At 36.9% G+C, this 15027-nt stretch overlaps 1 protein-coding gene across 1 annotated transcript in view; it reads left to right on the forward strand.

Moving 5' to 3' along the window:
- The window catches only part of LOC129490332 (membrane-spanning 4-domains subfamily A member 8-like), a 75717-nt gene that overhangs the window by 13540 nt on the left and 47150 nt on the right, over positions 1–15027 (forward strand). Inside the window, exon 4 of the mRNA XM_055294097.2 lies at positions 9010–9062. Within this exon, the coding sequence (XP_055150072.1) occupies positions 9010–9062 (53 nt within the window). The remainder of the gene's footprint in view (positions 1–9009; positions 9063–15027) is intronic.

Here is a 15027-nt window from a genome sequence, read left to right on the forward strand (position 1 = left end):
AAGCTATGAGGACACAAAGGCATTAGACTTTGGGGACTTGAGGGAAAGTGTGGGGGATGGTGAGGGACAAAAGACTACACATTGGATACAGTATACACTGCTTAGTTGGTGTGTGCACCAAAATCTCAGAAATCACCACTAAAGAACTTATTCATATAACCAAACATCACTTATTCCCCAAAAATCTATTGAAATAAAAATTTTAAAAACCCTCCCAATAAAGAAAATCCCAGGACTTTATAGTTTCATTGGTGAATTCTACTAAATATTTAAAGAATTAATGCCCACCCTCAAACTCTTCCCAAAAATTGAAGAGGAGGAAATGCTTCCAAACTCATACTATGAGGCCAACATTAGCCAGACATCAAATCTAAACAAAACACTACAAGAAAAGAAAATTATAGGCCAATATCCCTGATGAATATAGATGCAAAAAACCTCAACAAAATACTACAAACCAATTTCAACAGTGCATTAAAGAGATCATACATCATGATAAAGTGTGATTTGTACCAGGGATGCAAGGATGATTCTGCATATGCAAATCTATAAATGTGATATGCTACATTAAAATGATGAAAGATGAAAACCATATGATCATCTCAATAGATGCAGAAAAAGCATTTGACAAAATTCTTTCATGATAAAAACTCTCAATAAATTAAGTCTAGACGAAATGCAATTCAACACCGTAGATCCTCTATGTGACAGTCCCACAGCTAACATCATACTCAATGGTGTATGATGTATCAAGCTCAAAGCTTTTCTTCTAATATCAGGAACAAGAAAAGAACACCCACTCTCACCACTTATATTCAATATATTACTGGGGGCTCTAGCTGAAGCAATGAAGCAAGAAAAATAAAAGCCATATAAATTAGAAAGAAGTCAAATTGTTTCTGCTTACAGATGACATAATCTTATATACAAAAAACCCTAAAGACTCCACCAAAAATCTGTTAGAACTGTTAGAATTCAGTAACTGAATTCAGTAAAATTGCAGACACAAAATGAACATACAAAAATCAGTAGTGTTTCTATACACTAACAATGAACAATCTGAAAAAAGACACAAGAAAACAATTCCACTTAAAATAGCATCAAAATAAATGAATAAAATATGAATAAGTTTTAACAAGGAGGTAAAATATCTGTACACTGAAATTAAAACAACAATGAAAGAAATTGAAGAAAACACAAATAAATAGAAAGATATCCTGTGTTCATAAATAAGAAAGATGGATATTGTAAAATGGTCCATACTATGCAAAGTGATCTATAGACATAATGCAATCCCTACCAAAATTCCAATAACATTTTTCACAAAAATATATTTTTAAAATCCTGGAATTCATATGAAACCACAAAAGATCCTAAATAACCAAAGCAATCTTGAGCCAAAAGAACAAAGCTGCAGGCATCACATTACTTGATATCAAAATCAATTACTAAGCTATAGTAATCAAAACAGCATATTACTGGCACAAAAACTGACATATGGATCAATGGAGCAGAACAGAGAATCCAGAAAAAAATCTATACATTTATCTTCAATTGATCTTTGACAAGACTGCTGAGATCACACAATGTGGTCAAGAGAGACTCTTCAATAAATGATTTGGGGACAACTGGATATCCATACGTAAAAGAATAAAATTGGACCCTTATCTCATGCCACATATAAAAACCAACTCAAAATACATAAAAGACTCAAATATAGGACTGAAACTATAAAACTGCTAGAATAAAACAGCAAAAAATGCTTCCTGACATCAGTCTGGGCAATGATATTTTGGATATGACTCCAAAATCACAGGCAGCAAAAGCAAAAATAGACACATGGGTTTGCATCAAACTAAAAAGCTTCTGCACAGCAAACGAAGTAATCAACAGAGTACACAGACAACCTGCAGAATGGGAGGAAATATGTGCAAACTATATATCTGATAAGAGACTAGTATACAAAATGTATAAGGAACTCAAGCAACTTAAAGTAAGAAAACAAATAACCTGATTTTTAAATGGGCAAGGAACTAAATAAAAAGTTCTCAAAAGAACACATATGCTATGTCAACAGGTATATTAAAAAATGCTCAACATCACTAAGCATTAGAAAAATGTAAGTTAAAACCACAATGAGATATTACCTCACATCTGTTACAATGACATTTATCAAAAAGGCAAAATATAAAAGTGTTAGTGAGGGTGTGGAGGAAGGAGAATATTTGTATGCTGTTGGTAGGAATGTAAATTAGTACAGCCATCATGGAAAATAGTATGAAGGGCCCTCAGAAAATTACAATGAGAACTACCATATGATCCAGCAGTTTCTGTTCTGGGAAAATATCCAAAGGAGATGAAATCAAAGGGTATCTGCACTCCCATGTTTATTGCAGCATTATTCACAATAGCCAAAATATGGAAAAATATGGAATCGACCTAAGTGTTCATGGACATATGAATAGATTAAGAAAATGTGGCATTCATACATATATAAACACAATGTAACATTATTCAGCCTTTAAAACAGAAGAAAATCCTGTCATCTGCAACAATATGAATGAACCTAAAGCATGTTATGTTAAGTGAAATAAGCCAAGTACAGAAAAACAAATATTGTATGTATTAGTGTGTTTTCACACTGCTATGAAGACATACCTGATAGGGTTTGGCTGTGTCCCCACTCAGATCTCATCTTGAATTCCCATGCATTGTGGGAGGGACCCAGTGGGAAGTAATTGAAACATGGAGGCAGGTCTTTCCTGTGCTGGTCTCATGATAGCGAATAAGTCTCACAAGATCTGATGGTATTATAAGAGGGAGTTTCCCTGCCCTATCTGTCTCTTTGCCTGCTGCCATCCACGTAAGATGTGACTTGCTCCTCCTTGCCTTCTACCATGATGGTGAGTCCTCCCCAGCCATGTGGAAATGTAAGTCGATTTAACCTCTTTCTTTTGTAAATTGCCCAGTCTCAGGTATGTCTTTATCAGCAGCATGAAAATGGACTGATACAGTAAATTGGTACCAGGAGTGGGGTGCTGCTGTAAAGATACCCAAAAATGTGGAAGCCACTTTGGAACTGGGTAACAGGAAGAAGTTGGAACAGTATGGAGGTCTCAGAAGAAGCAAGGAAAATGTGGGAAAGTTTGGAACTTCCTAGAGACTTGTTGAATGACTTTGACCAAAAGCCTGATAGTGATAGGACAATAAGGTCCAGGCTGTGGCGGTCTCAGATGGAGATGAGGAACTTCTTGGGAACTGGAGCAAAGGTGACTCTTGTTAAGTTTTAACAAAGAGATTGGTGGCATTTTGCCCTTGCCCAAGAGATTTGTGGAACTTTAAGCTTGAGAGTGATGATTTAGGGTATCTGGCAAAAGAAATTCCTAAGCAGCAAAGCATTCAAGATGTGACTTGGGTGCTGTTAAAGGCATTCAGTTTTATAAGAGAAGAGCATAAAAGTTCAGAAAATGTGCAGCCTGACAATGCGATAGAAAACAAAAATCCATTTTCTGAGGAGAAATTCAAGCCAGCTGCATAAATTTGCTAAGTAATGAGGAACCAAATGTTAATCCCCAAGACAATGGGAAAATGTCTCAGGGGCATGTCAGAGGTCTTCACGGAAGCCCCTCCCATCACAGGCCTGGAGACCTAGGAGAAAATGGCTTCATGGGCAAGGCCCAGGGTCCCTGTGCTGCGTACAGCCTAGGGACTTGGTGCCCTGCATCCCAACCGTTCCAGCCATGTTTGAAAGGGGCCAACGTAGAGCTTGAGCAATGGCTTCAGAGAGTGCAAGCCCCAAGCCTTCTGTGAGTGCACAGAAGTCAAGAATTGAGATTTGGAAACCTCCACCTAGATTTCAGAAAATGTATCAAAATGCCTGGATGTCCAGGCAGAAGTTTGCTGCAGTGGCAAGGCACTCTTGGAGAACATCTGCTAGGGCAATGCAGAAGGGTAATATGGGGTGGTAGCCCCCACACAGGGTCCCTACTGGGGTACCATCTAGTGGAGCTGTGAGAAGTGGTCCACTGTCCTCCAGACCCAGTATGGTAGATCCACTGACAGCTTGCACTGTGCACTTGGAAAAGACAGAGACACTCAACACCAGCCTATGAAAGCAGCCAGGAGGGAGGCTTTACCCTGCAAAGTCACACAGGCAGAGCTGCTCAAGACCATGTGAACCCACCTCTTGTTTCAGTATGACCTGAATGTGAGACATAGACTCAAAGGAGATCATTTTGGAGCTTTAAGATTTGACTGCCCTACTGGATTTTGGACTTGCATGGGGCCTGTAGCCCCTTTGTTTTGGCCAATTTCTCCCACTTGGAATGACTGTATTTACTCAATGCCTATACCTCCATTGTATCTAGGAAGTAACTAACTTGATTTTGATTTTATAGGCTCATAGGCAGAAAGGATTTGCCTTGTCTCCGATGAGACATTGGACTGTGGACTTTCGATTTAATGCTGAGTTAAGACTTTGAGTGTCTGTTGCAAAGGCATGATTAGTTTTGAAATGTAAGGACAGGAGCTTTTGGAGGGACCAGGGTGGAATGATATGGTTTGGCTGTGTCCCCATCCAAATCTCATCTTGAATTCCCATGTGTTGTGGTAGGGACCTGGTGGGAGATAATTGAATCATGAGGGCAAGTCTTACCTGTGCTGTTCTCCTGATAGGGAATAAGTCTCACAAGACCTGATGGTATTATAAGGGGGAGTTTCCCTACCCAACCTCTCTCTTTACCTGCTGTCATCCACGCAAGATATGACTTGCTCCTCCTTGCCTTCTGCCATGATGGTGAGGCCTCCCCAGCCACATGGAACTGTAAGTGGATTAAACCTCTTTCTTTTGTAAATTGCCCAGTCTCAGGTATGTCTTTATCAGCAGCGAGAAAATGAACTAACACAATACCCAAGACTGAGTAATTTATAGGGAAAAGAGGTTTAATTGACAGAGTTCCTCATGGCTAGGGAGGCCTCAGGAAACTTACAATTATGACAGAAGGCAAAACTGGCACATCTTACATGGAAGCAGGTGAGAGAAGTGAGTGCTGAGCAAAGGGGGATGCCCCTTATAAAACTGGCAGATCTTGGGAGAACTCACTCACTATCATGAGAACAGCATGAGGGTAACTGCCCCATGATTCTATTACCTACCATACATGGGGATCATGGGAACTATAATTCAAGATGAGATTTGGGTGGGGACACAGCCAAACCATATCACCGTATGGTCTCACTTATATATGGAATCTAAAGAAGTCAAATTCATAAAAGCATAAAGTAGAATGGTGGTGGTCAGACTCTGGCACTAAGGGGACATATTGGTCAAAATGTAAGAAGTTTCAGCTAAACAGGAAGAATAAGCTCTAGACATCTATTGTACACCATTATGACTACTGTTAATAAGGTATTGTATACTTGAAAAATGCTAAGAGAGTAGATCTTAAATGTTCTCACTCCCCCAAAAAAGTACTATGTGAGTTGATGTATATGTTGGTTTGATTATGGTAATCATTTCACAAAATGTACATATATCAAAACATGTTATACATCATAAATATTTAAAAGTACTTTGGGAAAATAATAAAATATAGAGGAGGGTAAAGAAGCATGAGGTTAGTGCAGGTTACAATTTTTTGTTTTTTTTTTTGAGACGGAGTCTTGCTCTGTCATCCAGGCTGGAGTGCAGTGGCCTGATCTCAGCTCACTGCAACCTCCACCTCCCAGGTTCAAGTGATTCTCCTGTCTTAGCCTCCCGAGTAGCTGGAATTACAGGTGTCCACCACTAGGCCCAGCTAATTTTTATATTTTTAGTAGAGATGGGGCTTCACCATAGTGGCCAGGCTCATCTCAAACTCCCGGTCTCAAGCAATCCACCTGCCTCAGCCTCCCAAAGTGCTGGGATTACAGGTGTGAGCCACCATGCCTGGCAGGTTACAATTTTTATAGAATGTCCAAGCCTCATTGAAAAGAGAACATTTGAGCTAAGACTTGAAGGAGTGAAGTAATAAGCCACTGGATATCTGGAGGAAGAGTAAGAAGGAGAACAGGTCTTAGGCTCAGAACAAGCCTAGAGTGTTTACCAAAGAAGAGGCCAGTTTGGATGGAGCAAATTCAGCTAAAGGAAAATTAGTAGAAAAGGAGGTCAGCTATATGATAGAAGACATGATAATCTAAGGATCTGTGATCATTGCATGTATGAATATCATTGACAGCCATTGCAGGATGTTGAACAGGGGAATGACATGATCTGACTTAAATTTAAAGATCATTAAGAAATTATAACAGAGCAAAGGTCAAAGCAAGGAGACCTCCTAAAATCTGATTACAGTTATCCATGAGAGATGATAGTGGCTCAAACCAGGGAGGTAGCAAAACAAAAAGTAGTTTGTTTAGGATATACTTTGATAATAGAGACGATAAAATTTCGTAATGGATTGTATGTGAGATGTGAAAGGGGAGGGGAAAAAGAGAAATAAATAAGACCCCAAAATATTTCCTCAAGTAATTAGAAGAATGGATTTGACGTTGACTAAAATGAGTAAGACTATGAGTAGAGGTGATTTGCAGAGGGTAGAATTTCAGGTGTTCAATTTGGGACACATTGGGTTTGAAATCTTTTTTAGACACCAGGTAGAGATGTCAAGTACCTATCTGTATATGAGTCTGGAGTTTGAGAAAGAAATATAAGTGTAAGATTATTGTCATATTGATGGTATTTAGTACTGTAAGAAAACAAGAAATTATCAAGAAGGGATCTCAATTGTGTAGATGAGATAAAGTAAAGGATCAAAGCTTGAGACCTGGTGTACCTACAGCATCAGGAATTCAGATTGAAGAGAAGGGAAGGGCAAAGACAATTGGAAAAGAGAAAAATAAGAGAGTATGCTATATTGGAAGTCAACTGAGGAAAGTAGATTCAAGAAAAATGGAGCAATCAACTCTTGAAGACTACAGATTAGGCCAAGTTAGATATGACAAGATCTAAAATTGTCATTAGATTTTATAACATTGAGATAATGAATGATCTTGACAAAAAGAGGTTCATTGGCACGGTAGAATAGAAAACCTGATTGGAGTGGGCTTAAGAAATAATTGGGGGCCGGGCGCGGTGGCTCACGCTTGTAATCCCAGCACTTTGGGAGGCCGAGGCGGGTGGATCACGAGGTCAGGAGATCGAGTCACGGTGAAACCCCGTCTCTACTAAAAATACAAAAAAATTAGCCGGGCGTGGTGGCGGGCGTCTGTAGTCCCAGCTACTCGGAGAGGCTGAGGCAGGAGAATGGCGTGAACCCGGGAGGCGGAGCTTGCAGTGAGCCGAGATTGCGCCACTGCACTCCAGCCTGGGTGACACAGCGAGACTCCGTCTCAAAAAAAAAAAGAAATAATTGGAAGAAAAGATAGTAAGTTTAGATAACTCTTCACTGAATTTTCCTGCATAAAGAATAATAACAATATGGTAGTAGCTGGTAGAGCAAGTGCAGTGTGTTTTCATTCTGACAGTGATTAACTGGTCAGACAGTGATTAACTGATAACTTTGATTCCCTCAAAGTTATGATGGGAAACTAGCACGTTGAAAGCATTGGTTACCCAGTGTGGATAAGACACACATGGGTTAAATACATTTTTATGTCATATTATTATTATGTGACCATGCAGTAAGGAAGCCACCAGTCATCACAGAGTCACAAGTGAAAATTAGTTTTATCTAGCCTTATTGATTATTCAGGGACCCACAATACAATTTCACTGGTTAAAATTACCCCCAACCTCAGCCAGTTATTTACCCTTATTCCTAGTGTCTTTACATATTAATTACTTCTATTCACTAATTTTTAAGCCTAGTATATGCACTTATGCAAGTCATCTAAATTCTATTTTGAACTAAGGATATAAAGAGGCAAACAAATGTGTGTACAATTTTTTTCAACATATTTGAGTGTTACTATAGAAACACAGATCATAGATGCTTGACGCAGATGGTCACCACAACTGGAAGAAAGGAGAGAGGCTTCCCAGAGGCAGATACTCTTGCACAGAGGCTTAGATCCTTTGCAGTAGCTGTTTTCTCTCCTTAAGATGCTGCACCCTCAAGTCTTGATGCTTATTGTCATGCAAATCACAGCTTAAATATCATCTTTTCTGAGAAACCTTTTTGAAAAACCTCTTGAATTTCACCCTCAGCATATCCTTTATCATATCATTCTGTTTTATTTACTTCATATTTTAATATGGCATGAAAACCTCTTCTCTGTATGTTGTTCTTTTGTTTATTATCTGTCTCTAACACTATTTACTGTGAATTTTCAGAGGCCCCATTTTCTGAGAAAGGAACATGCTCTGCTCCCCTCATTACAGACTAGATAATCATATAATGTCATTTAAAAACTGCATACACACATGCAGTTTACACCAATGGAAAAAAAATCAATTATTGATGCACTGAAAACTATTGTCCTTCCAACCAGTGCCAGAAAATAATAGAATATTCAGTATAAGCTACATTTGGAAGCTAATACATGACACTTGCATTTCAAAAATTAAACTGCAGATGAACTATTTTCAATGCTGTTTCTGGTTAGTAAAATATTTTTCAATAACATTATATTGAACATCTGTGAACATGAACTCACCAAATTATAACAACATATATTTTCTAGCAATAAAACTCATATATTCAGTAAGAAGTTATTAAATAAAACCAGGTAAGTTTTTATTTACCCTCCATGCTATAAAATCATGTTAAAAATATCCCTGCATTTTATGCCAAATACAAGCATCACAGTAATCCAGTAATGGTTCTCTATATACTAAAGAACCTTGGATTTATAGCTAGGTGATTTTTCCAGGGGCTACCACAGAACTACAACAGGAATTTTGGTATTTCAGCCAAATTCCTCTTAAACTTCAACTACTCTTTGGGTGGGCTTCATGAATGTTATTAAAGTTCTGAGAATCTCTTGTATGATAATGAAAATATTCTTATATATGCCTCTTTTTGTTCTCAGTATGTTATATCAGGAATTTTTGCAATAGTAGCAGAGAAGAAACCTTCACCAAGGTTGGTAAGTCAAAATGATTAAAACAATTTCATGCTGTGTTAGGTTTAAGAGCCCTGGCCTCAGAAAGTGGTCAACTCATGGGTCGGTTGGAAAAATTTAGCAACAACAGTATAGGCTTTTAAAAATAAAGTTTTATTAGAAAGAAAGAATGCTGCAGAAGAGTGCAGCAGGGCATCTCAGCAGGAGAGGACTGAGCATGCCACCGTGGATTTTTCCTTAGGGGTATTTATGGACCTGAAAGTGGGAGCTTAAGGGTAATATGCATGTTAAACGATTACATTTGCAGACATTTTGGTGCCTTAATGTCAGGAAGGGTAGCATGAGTTTAAGCATGCATGCATTCCAGAGATGTATAGAAATTCTAGTTACTTATAAATTTTAAGTTGAAAAGAGGCCTGGAACTAGGTGCCAACTTTAGATAATAGGGAAATCTAATTACTTCTAAATTACTCAAATAAGGAAATTTTTGTCTCGGATGACCGGCTTGATAGTCACCAGGTGGTCTTCACGCTCTTCATTTCAGATAAAAAAATTTAATTTGTCAAAAACAATGATATCTGTAAGGAGCACATATCATTGTTTCTTAAACAGTGCAAGTCTATCCAAAATACTGCTTTAGAATACTTTACGGTATTTTTAAATGGGATGCTACAACAGAATTATTTGCTAATTTTCTAAAACACCAAAATAATACAGGATGCATGAATCAAACTAGAAAGTCAGATATGGAAATTTAAATAAAATATATTATTCATTTCAAATTAAGATATCAAGTATGATATAACAAATGTATATAGATACATTGAAACAGTGGGAGAGAAAAAATATGATTAGAATAATAATGTTAAGACTTATTGGATGGCTTCTACGCGCCAGATGCCTTACGAAGTTTTGGGATAATAGCTTACAGCACAGCGAACCCTATCAGGTTGATAATATTATATACCTATTTGATAGATAAGGAAACTGAGATACCAAGAGCATATGCAACTATCCCTAGATGTATATTAATTAATAGATCTAGATTTTGTAAGGGATGGAGCTGAACTTTGAATCAAGTAACCTTAGGTTAAGAATTCAAACACTTAATCATTGCTTAGGGAATATGGCAGAAGGAACAAATGCTTAGACTAAGAAGGCATTGGGTGGGAAGAATCAGACAGGGCTAAACAGGAAGTCTTGGTTAAGAATAAGATAGGATCCAAGTTCTCTGTGAGCTCAGCAAAACAAAGTGACGCATGGTATTTATTTACATTTACTCACATATCTATCTTTTGTTTCTCTTCATTTATTTCTGTATTTCAGCATTTCAAATTGGGATTACTTTCTCTCTGGCTGAGATATTCCCTTCAACTTGTTTTTGCACAAAAATCCTGGCAATAAATTCTCTCAGCTTTTGGTAGTTTGAAAACCACCTTATATTGTCTTTGTTTTGAAAGAGTCTTTAGCTGTATATAGCATTCTTGGTTGGCAATTATTTTATTTTACTTCAGCACTTTAAAGATGTCAGTCTGTTGTGTTGTGGCTTACATCTTCGCCATTGTGAAGTTTATGTTTGTCTTAGCTTCTGAGACTACTTTTACAGTTTTCTCTTTTAGTTTTTAAAAGATTTACTATGATGTACTTAAATACGGTTTGCTTTATATTTACCTCATTTGGAATTTGCCAAATACGTGTATCTACATGGGTTGACTATCTGGGTTGACATTTTTCATCAAATTCTGAATATTGTCACTCATTTTCTCTTCAAATATTGCTTTTTCAAAATTGCCTTTCTATTCCCCCTACCTCCATGATTCCAATTATATGTATGTTAGATATTTTCACTGTATAGACATATCTCTTACACTTTTTTCTTTTTCTTTTATTCTTCTTCTCTTTACTTCAATTTCAACATTTTTCTCTTGCCCTTTGCTTCGGGTCATTAATGCTGTTGGCTATTGTGTCTAATATGCTGTTAAACTCAGTGATAGAGTTCTCCATTTCAGTGAATGTATTTTTCTTTTTTTATTTTTTTATTATATTTTAAGTTTTAGGGTACATGTGCACAACATGCAAGTTAGTTACATATGTATACATGTGCCATGTTGGTGTGCTGCACCCATTAACTCGTCATTTAACATTAGGTATATCTCCTAATGCTATCCCTCCCCCCTCCCCCCTACAACAGGCCCTGGTGTGTGATGTTCCCCTTCCTGTGTCCATGTGTTCTCATTGTTCAATTCCCACCTATGAGTGAGAACATGCAGTGTTTGGTTTTTTGTCCTCGCGATAGTTTGCTGAGAATGATGGTTTCCAGCTTCATCCATGTCCCTACAAAGGACATGAACTCATCATTTTTTATGGCTGCATAGTATTCCATGGTGTATATGTGCCACATTTTCTCAATCCAGTCTATCGTTGTTGGATATTTGGGTTGGTTCCAAGTCTTTGCTATTGTGAATAGTGCCACAATAAACATACGTGTGCATGTGTCTTTACAGCAGCATGATTTATAGTCCTTTGGGTATATACCCAGTAATGGGATGGCTGGGTCAAATGGTATTTCCAGTTCTAGATCCCTGAGAAATTGCCATACCAACTTCCACGATGGTTGAACTAGTTTACAGTCCCACCAACAGTGTAAAAGTGTTCCTATTTCTCCACATCCTCTCCAGCACTTTTTGTTTCCTGACTTTTTAATGATGGCCATTCTAACTGGCGTGAGATGATATCTCATTGTGGTTTTGATTTGCATTTCTCTGATGGCCAGTGATGATGAGCATTTTTTCATGTGTCTTTTGGCTGCATAAATGTCTTCTTTTGAGAAGTGTCTGTTCATATCCTTTGCCCACTTTTTGATGGGGTTGTTTGGTTTTTTCTTGTAAATTTGTTTGAGTTCATTCTAGAATCTGGATATTAGCCCTTTGTCAGATGAGTAGATTGCAAAAATTTCTCCCATTCTGTAGGTTGCCTGTTCACTCTGATGGTTGTTTCTTTTGCTGTGCAGAAGCTCTTTAGTTTAATTAGATCCCATTTGTCAATTTTGGCTTTTGTTGCCATTGCTTTTGGTGTTTTAGACATGAAGTCCTTGCCCATGCCTATGTCCTGAATGGTATTGCCTAGGTTTTCTTCTAGGGTTTTTATTATTTTAGGTCTAACATTTAAGTCTTTAATCCATCTTGAATTAATTTTTGTATAAGGTGTAAGGAAGGGATCCAGTTTCAGCTTTCTACATATGGCTAGCCAGTTTTCCCAGCCCCATTTATTAAATAGGGAATCCTTTCCCCATTTCTTGTTTTTGTCAGGTTTGTCAAAGATCAGATGGTTGTAGAAATGCGGCATTATTTCTGAGGGCTCTCTTCTGTTCCATTGGTCTATATCTCTGTTTTGGTACCAGTACCATGCTGTTTTGGTTACTGTAGCCTTGTAGTATAGTTTGAAGTCAGGTAGCGTGATGCCTCCAGCTTTGTTCTTTTGGCTTAGGATTGACTTGGCAATGCGGGCTCTTTTATGGTTCCATATGAACTTTAAAGTAGTTTTTTCCAATTCTGTGAAGAAAGTCATTGGTAGCTTGATGGGAATGGCATTGAATCTAATGTATTTTTCAATTCTAGAACTTCTGCTTGATTCCATTTCTAGTTTCTAATTATTCTGTGAAACTTTCTATCTGTTCATCTATTTTATCTATTTTTTCTATTTTTTTGAACATATTAATAGGAGTTATCTTAAATTCCTTATTAGTTTTAAGTCTACTAACTGGATCACTTATGACACTATTTCTATTATTTTTGTTTCCCTAGTGTTTTTTTAAAATATGGCCATGTCTTTTAACATGTCTAGTAATTTTTCATTAAGTACTCAAAAATATGTATTAAAAAGTACAGCAATGTTAGCTGATGCTTAGTTCTTCCAGAGTGAGCTCACTCATCTCTCCCCAAGGTTGATAAACCAGAACCAAGGCTGAACGGCAGTTAGTTCATATACTTCTAATTTATCTTCTAATTATAGCATATAACCCTCCAAGGTTTTCAACTGAGAACATAGTATGTCTTCAAGTAACTTCCCTCTTGCAGTCCTGAACCATGTTTTCTCAGCACAATTACAAGGCCAAAAACTCTGTTCTGTTTCTCAGCTGCTTTCTTCTTAATTCCGTCTCCTACTGACCAGAAAGGCATCAAAATCTGGCTAGCATGTTAATAGTAAAATTTGTTATGAGGCTTACTCATTTCTCTGACCTCTTCTTCTACTCAGGAGCTTATCTCCTCAAGTTTATGTTTTCTTTTCAGACCTGAAAGAACACAAAAATGCTATAGTGATTCCTCTCTCCCCTAGCAACTCCTACTTAATCTGAAACCTCAGCCTCTTGTCCTGGCAAATGCTCCCAAAGGCCAACATGGTGAAACCTCATATCTACTAAAAATACAAAAATTAGCTGGGTGTGGTGGCAGACACCTGTAATCCCAGCTACTCGGGAGGCTGAGGCAGGAGAATCGCTTGAACCCAGGAGGCAGAGGTTCCAGAGAGCCGAGATTGTGCCATTGCACTCCAACCTGGACAACAAGAGCGAAACTCTGTCTCAAAAAAAAAAAAAAAAAAAAAAAGAGAAAAGAAAAGAAAAATTACCTGTAGAACCAACATCTTCTCACCTTTCTGTGGCTTTCTTAGGATTCACAATCCCTGTATATTCCTGAATGTTTTAGAAGTTTTCTGATGCTTTTATATAGATGAAATATTTTTGTACTATATTATGCTTTTCTGGTTGCTTTCAGAGGGAATACTAGTCTGCCATACCTTTTTTATCATACCAGAAGCATAAGACTTGTCAATGTTTTTATGCCTATTGGATATCATTGTTTTCTTTCTGATATTGATTATTTGTGTGCTCACTTTGTCTTGATTGATTATTGATTATTTGTGTGCTCACTTTGTCTTGGTTAGTCACACTAGGGATAAACGAACTGCAAAAAACCCTAAAAATTAACCTATAAAATGTATGCCTTTGAAAACTACAGTGTACTGAAGGAAGATATAAGAGGAAATAGAATATATTGATAGTCCTATAACTATTAAATGAATTAAATCTGTAGTTAGCAACATTCCCACACAAGATAAATTTAAGCTGTGATGGCGTCACAAACAAATTCTATCAAATACTTATAACATCAGTCTTAAATTATTTCAGAGAATATAAAAGAAAGTGGACTTCTCAGCATATATTATGAGGTCAGTAAGCCTTGAAGTCAAGATCAGGCACAGACATGATGAGAAATAGAAAATAAAGGCAAATATCATGTATACATGTACATATAAGCAAAAATTCTAAACAAAATATGAATAAATCAAATTATTATATAGACAAGATAATATGATATAAAAAGTTATTTTTATTACAAGATATAAGGTTGATATAATGTTAAAAATTTAAAAATGTAACTTGTTACATTAGTAGAATAAAGGAGAAAACATATCAGCATCTCAGTAGATAGTGCAAATGCAGTTGATAAAATTTAAAATCATTCACACTGTTTTTAAATCTTAGAAAGCTAGGTGTAGAAAAATGTAAATCAAACATTATATGTCATGCTAAAACAGTAAGAGCGATCTCTTTAATCAGGAATAAAACAAAAATGCCAGTACCAAGATGGTTCACTTAGGTCCAATGATAATCACAAAGAAAAACAACACAGAAGATACACGAGATTGCTTTTTAAGTTAAAGTGTATCACTACAAAAATCAACAAATCACAGAGGAAGAAAACAAGATTGGAAGAAAAAAAGAAAGGAACTACAAAATAGTCAATAAATAATTAACAAAGTGATAGTAGTAAGTCCTTTCCAATGAATAATTACTTTAAATGTAAATGGATTAAATTTTCCATCAAAACACATAAAGTGACTGGATGAATAAAAACAAGACCTAACTATCTGCTGCATACAAGAGACTCACTTTAGCTTTGAGGACACACATGAACCAAAAGTGGA

Source organism: Symphalangus syndactylus, chromosome 1, assembly GCF_028878055.3.
Source record: "Symphalangus syndactylus isolate Jambi chromosome 1, NHGRI_mSymSyn1-v2.1_pri, whole genome shotgun sequence".
Taxonomy (NCBI): Eukaryota; Metazoa; Chordata; class Mammalia; order Primates; family Hylobatidae; genus Symphalangus; species Symphalangus syndactylus.